We start from the raw sequence: 5,988 nt of genomic DNA, 5'->3' as shown, positions 1-5,988 counted from the left end.
CTAAGTGAAAGCAGCCAGACACACAAGGCCTCACATTTGGTCGTATAATTCCATCTATAGGAAATCTCCAGAACAGGCTAACCTCTATGGACAGAAGGCTGATTGACTAGTGGTTGCCAGGGACTACCTGGAACGTGTGCATGGGCGGGGGGAGGGGGTGTGTGTGGGAGGGTGTGGGGGTCGGTAGTGGTGGTGTGGAAGGAGGCGTGTGGCAAGTGACTGCTTATAGGTACAGGGGTTTCGGTTTCTTTTCGGGGTGTTGAAAACGTTTTGGAACTAGGTGGTTGTGATGGCTGTGCAACACCGTGAAGGCGTGGTACCTATCCTCCCCTCGCCCACCCCTTTGTCTTTCCCACAATGTTCCCATCCGGTAGAAAGGGAGAGCTCCCACTGGCAAAGAGAGGGTCACGAGCGCGATTCCCCCTGCCCCGCCCCGCCCCACTCCCCCCCCACGGCCCTCCAGCCACTTCTAGGCCCAGGCCTGCTCCCTCCAGGCCAATGGGAAAGCGATGAGGTCACCTGATGGACGTGCGTTCCTTGTGAGGGGCCGTCACCACAAGCGTGCCCGTCACCGGATGTGCGTGCCCATTGGTCTCGGCTCCCTAGCCAATGAGGGGCTGGGCCCTGGTCGCTAGGATACACAGTACTGGACGCGGTAACTGTCATCTTGAGAGCCATCTTGCCTAGCTAGGCCAAGCCGAGATAGCACACTCGACGCCCAGCATGCCGAGGAGGAGGAGCCACCGAGGGTCCTCCGGTGCTGGCGGCCGGGGGCGGACCTGCTCTCGCACCGTCCGAGCGGAGCTTTCGTTTTCGGTGAGCCAGGTGGAGCGCGGTCTACGGGAGGGCCACTACGCTCAGCGCCTGAGTCGCACGGCGCCGGTCTACCTCGCTGCGGTTATTGAGTACCTGACGGCCAAGGTCCTGGAGCTGGCGGGCAACGAGGCCCAGAACAACGGAGAGAGGAACATCACTCCCCTGCTGCTGGACATGGTGGTTCACAACAACAGGCTGCTGAGCACCCTTTTCGACACAACCACCATCTCTCAAGTGGCCCCCGGCGGGGACTAGCTTCTGACACCTGGCCCCTGGGACCTGGCAGGTCCACTCGTCCACCCACCCGGCCCCAAACTCCCCGGCCGCAAATCCCCCGGCCTTAAACACCCCCCCCCCCAACAACCCGGGCCCCAAAGTCTTGGGCCTTCATTAATTCTGTCAATAAAGTGTTTAAAGGAACCCACCTGCCTGCTTCAGTCACTTTGCCTTGGGGTGGGGGTGGGGGGGGCGGTGAGATGGGTTGGGGGGGGTTGTGAGACCTCCACAGCTGGAGGGATGGAGAGGTGGTGGGGGTCTGGGGTTGGGTGGGAGTCAGGGATGACACAGAGGAGCAGTCTCTCCTGGTGACAGTGCAGGGGAGTGGCCCTGGGTGGGAAGGGGACAGCCCCGCTGGTTCCGAGCAAGTCAGGGCCTGCCCGGGAAAGTCCTCAGCATGATGGTGTTCGTGGGGGCGGGTGGGCCTCAAGACCATGACTGCAGTGTGGCGACAGGCCGGACTTCTAAGGCAACCGGGGTGGGGACGGAGAGGTGGACCCGGCGCTTGGCAAGGGGACCCGGACGGGAAGATGGAGGAGTGAGTGGTGGGGGGAAAACAGTCCAGAAATGCACAGACACGGACCTAGGGTCACGAGTTTAGTTTGGGTCACGTTCAGATGGAGAGGCTGTGGGATGCCTTTAGCAACCTAGACCATTTGCATTGCAGCCGAGCTAGCAGCAGCTGGTGCCCCGCCAGGCCCCGCGTACCTTCCCAGGGTCTTGGATCCGCATCCCCGAGAGCCTCGATTTGCATACGCCGCTCACAGCCCGGCCAGGCCCCGCCTCCGATCCCGCTCTTTGCATGTCACCAGGGCTGGGGAGCGGGCGCGGGCGCGGGCACGGGCACGCCGGCAGCCCGCCAAGGGGGACGCAGGGCACGTCGCCCCGCCCCGCCCCGTCTCGCCCGCCCGCCCGCCCGCTGCGGCAGCGCGTCCGGAAGTGCTTGGGGCGGCGAGCATGGCTGCAGCGGCGGCAGGCCTGGGCGGCGGCGCCGGCCCGGGACCCGAGGCCGGGGACTTCCTGGCCCGCTACCGGCTGGTATCGAACAAGCTGAAGAAGCGGTTCCTGCGGAAGCCGAACGTGGCGGAGGCCGGCGAGCAGTTCGGACAGCTGGGCCGGGAGCTGCGCGCCCAGGAGTGTCTGCCGTACGCGGCCTGGTGCCAGCTGGCGGTGGCGCGCTGCCAGCAGGCGCTCTTCCACGGGCCCGGGGAGGCGCTGGCCCTCACCGAGGCCGCCCGCCTCTTCCTGCGGCAGGAGCGCGATGCGCGCCAGCGCCTGGTCTGCCCCGCCGCCTACGGGGAGCCGCTGCAGGCCGCCGCCAGCGCCCTGGGCGCCGCGGTGCGTCTGCACCTCGAGCTGGGCCAGCCGGCCGCCGCCGCCGCCCTCTGCCTGGAGCTGGCCGCCGCCCTGCGCGACCTGGGCCAGCCGGCCGCCGCCGCCGGTCACTTCCAGCGCGCCGCCCAGCTCCAGCTGCCCCAGCTGCCCCTGGCCGCGCTGCAGGCGCTTGGCGAGGCCGCCTCCTGCCAGCTGCTGGCGCGCGACTACACCGGCGCCCTGGCGGTCTTCACGCGCATGCAGCGCCTGGCGCGGGAGCACGGCAGCCACCCGGTGCAGTCACTGCCGCCGCCCCCGCCGCCGGGGCCCCTGCCCGGGCCCGGGGCGACGCCCGCCCTACCGGCCGCGCTGCTTCCTCCGAACTCCGGCTCGGCGGCGCCCTCTCCCGCCGCCCTGGGCGCCTTCTCGGACGTGCTGGTCCGCTGCGAGGTGTCCCGCGTGCTGCTGCTGCTCCTCCTGCAACCACCGCCCGCCAAGCTGCTGCCGGAGCACGCCCAGACCCTGGAGAAGTACTCCTGGGAGGCTTTTGACAGCCACGGGCAGGAGAGCAGCGGCCAGCTTCCCGAGGAGCTCTTTCTGCTGCTCCAGTCTTTGGTCATGGCTTCCCACGAAAAGGACACGGAAGCCATCAAGTCGCTGCAGGTGGAGATGTGGCCACTGTTGACTGCTGAGCAGAACCACCTCCTTCACCTCGTTCTGCAAGAAACCATCTCCCCCTCAGGACAGGGAGTCTGATCCATCCCATTCACCCAATGACTTTTTGCCCAGGCCGGGACTTTTTGCATCAGTCACGTTCACCAGATGACTTTGCCTGTTACCAAACCTCATGCACCCACCCACGTTTGCGTCTGGGGAGGAATAAAAAGACATCGTTCCCGCTTCTGCGTTTTGTTATTCCTACTGCCGCCATAGGAATTATTTCGTTCGCTGAACGTTACCAGCATCCCAAGAACACATTTTGATAGAATCAGGGTGGAGGACGTGGCTGTCTTCTAAAAAGCCACGACATGAAAATGACAATCCCTTTCGTCTCCTTCCTCCACTGCTTCCACCCAACGCGGCCTCCTGCCTCCGCCTTTGTTTCATAGTGAGGATTTTATTTTGCACGGCGCCTTCCCTCTAAATACCTACCCTGGATGATTTCATCCTGCCCCTCATTTCTTAACATATTCCTGTGTCTTTGTAATGGCCAAATTCCTCCTTCCACTCGTCCGCACGGTACGTCTTCATGGGAGTCATTTTATTCCTTACAGCTTCCTTGTAACCACAGCCCTAAATCCATGATAAAGTTACTCTTGTACTCCTCATGTGTGGTTTTGGTGTCCGTCGTCTGTAAAATGTGACTCTCTTACCTGCTTGTCAGGAGGCCAAAAGCAGAACCAGATAGCTCTTTGGGCTCCAGGATGTATTCGTTCCTTTGAAATTTCACTATGCCTCCTATGTGGGCAAGGAACCTGCAGAGATCATCTATGATGTGCTCCGTACTCAGGTGACTGCAGTGCAGATACATCCAGTGCAGCGGGTCTGGTGCCGATGCATCGATTTGCATTGGAATTCACGGTTCTGGTTCTATTCCCAGAGGTATATGCAGTCTGGATCACAACAGCTTTTATTTGTAATAGGGAATTTTTTTTTTTTTTTTTTTTTTTTTTTTTTTTTTGCCGAGATGGAGTCTCACTCTGTCGCCCAGGCAGGAGCGCAGTGGCGTCATCTCGGCTCACTGCAACCTCCGCCTCCTGGGTTCAAGCGATTCTCCTACCTCAGCCTCCAGAGTACCTGGGAGTACAGGCGTGCACCACCACGCTGGGCTAATTTTTGTATTTTTAATGGAGATGGGGTCTCACCATGTTGGCCAAGCTGGTCTCCAACTCCTGACCTCAAATGATCCACCCTCCTCGGCCTCCCAAAGTGCTGGGATTACAGGCATGAGCCACCACGCCTGGCCTGTAATAGGGATTTTGCTGCAACTGTTAGTTAAGTAGGTGAAATCAGAGTGGTGGCCCTTTGGTGGTGTGCGATCACGTGACTGCAAGGCAGCCTCCGTGTTCCCCCAAAGCGGGATGGCGTTCCGTTTGAAAACACTAAAGTTTCCAAGGCTTTCTGGCTCAAATGGAGCATGCACCCCAACTAGGCTGTTTTCTTATTTATTGCGTCTTTTTAATCCTTTTGATGGTGACAACAAGAACTCTCCAGAATATAGCCTCTTTCTCAAACTTTCAACCCTGGGGAAATGCATCCTTTGGGCCGAAGTTGCACACAATACTGATCTTCGGGGCTGAGATGTAAGGACACGGTTTGGAGTAGGTGTTTTTGTTTTGCGTCTTCTTGCAGGGGAGAGGTGTGGAGGGTTGTCACTGTGAGTTGAGTGCCTCAAAATGGGCGGGACTTGTAGGGTGCTCTTTTCTGCTTCTATTTCTATTTCGACAGTGTGGAAGTAATGGGAAGCACAGGAGAGGCCCATTCCACTATCATTCCTCTGTCTCTCACTTGGCTGCCAGGAAGGGTCCTACAGAGCCCTGAACGCCTGGCCCAAATTATTGTAAAAGCGGCTGAAGGGCTCATGCTCCTTTGCTCTTTGGCTCTTTCCTGGTATGCTCCTCTTAACCCGGGCTGCAGACCCGGCCGGCTGGCTTCTTGTCAGGTTTAGGAGTTACGGAGCATGACTGGTGACCAGTTTGGGATTTGGGCTTCAGGAGAAGCCTCCTTAGGCCCCTGGTCCAAACTCCTTGCATCAGGGAGGTGAGGGGAAGGATAACCAGACAGTCCAGTAGTGGGTATCTGAGCATCATTCTAGGAAACACGAAAACTCCTCGTTTTCCATTTGCCGTGGGCTCGTTCATGTATCTCCCTCAGAAACTTAAGAGCAGTGATAACTGGGCCGAGGCCAGATTTCAGCATTTTTGAGAATTCCCTCGTAATGTATCACATCAATATCAAAAGTCAACACTGATTTCTAGCATGCCAAAAGCAAATACTTTCAGAGGACATGATTAGTTTGCTTTTTAACTTGAAAACGATTCCAAATTCACACTTACAACAGCGTAAACCGTCGGAAATGGTGGCAGCGAAGCAGTGAACCCTTAAAGGCTGTTGGGGTTCCCCTTCTCCCCATTATGAGGTACTCCCAAAAGGAGAAATGTTGCTTATGAAAGAATATTTTATACGTGAATAGTACAAAGACAAAGACGTTTGAGAACCGCTACGCCGGAGGAAGGTGGTCAAGACTGAAATTAGTGTATTAGGCAAGATCTGGTTCCTAGGTGCTGAGGATTCTGGTGCCAAGGATTAATGTTAACCGTGTAGGCGTCTCTACCACCGTTAGAGGAGACCAGCATCCCACAGACTCTTTCTGTCAAGGGCCGGATAGAAATGTGTTAGTCTTTACAGACCACAGATGGTATCTGTTGCACGGTCTTCTTTGTTTCTTTGTATGTTTGTCTTTGCAATCCTTTAAACGTGTAAAAACTATTCTTAACTCACAGTCCGTACAAAAGCAGGCTATGGGCCGAATTCTGGGGCTATAGTTTGCCCACCCCTGAATTAGAACCCAGAACATAGTAG

General features: G+C 57.8%; 3 protein-coding genes across 3 annotated transcripts in view; 2 read left to right on the top strand and 1 right to left on the bottom strand.

Annotated features, from left to right (window-relative positions):
- The window catches only part of CLIC2 (chloride intracellular channel 2), a 109,802-nt gene extending 107,818 nt beyond the window's left edge, over positions 1-1,984 (bottom strand). The window contains exon 1 of the mRNA XM_058441621.1: positions 1,801-1,984. Within this exon, the coding sequence (XP_058297604.1) occupies positions 1,801-1,896 (96 nt within the window). The 5' untranslated portion in view covers positions 1,897-1,984. The remainder of the gene's footprint in view (positions 1-1,800) is intronic.
- On the top strand, positions 646-1,240 carry LOC116812143 (histone H2A-Bbd type 2/3). Its single transcript, XM_032757835.2, has one exon. The coding sequence runs from the start codon at positions 724-726 to the stop codon at positions 1,069-1,071; it is 348 nt and encodes a 115-aa protein (XP_032613726.1). The 5' UTR covers positions 646-723; the 3' UTR covers positions 1,072-1,240.
- On the top strand, positions 1,968-3,734 carry LOC116812136 (40-kDa huntingtin-associated protein). The gene has a single exon (XM_032757828.2). It carries the CDS (start codon positions 2,050-2,052, stop codon positions 3,160-3,162), a length of 1,113 nt encoding a protein of 370 aa, XP_032613719.1. The 5' UTR covers positions 1,968-2,049; the 3' UTR covers positions 3,163-3,734.
- Positions 3,735-5,988: the final 2,254 nt, after the last annotated feature.

The sequence above is a fragment of the Hylobates moloch genome, unplaced genomic scaffold (genome assembly GCF_009828535.3).
Source record: "Hylobates moloch isolate HMO894 unplaced genomic scaffold, HMol_V3 SCAFFOLD_7, whole genome shotgun sequence".
Taxonomy (NCBI): domain Eukaryota; kingdom Metazoa; phylum Chordata; class Mammalia; order Primates; family Hylobatidae; genus Hylobates; species Hylobates moloch.
This window is presented reverse-complemented; position numbering and strand designations above follow the sequence as displayed.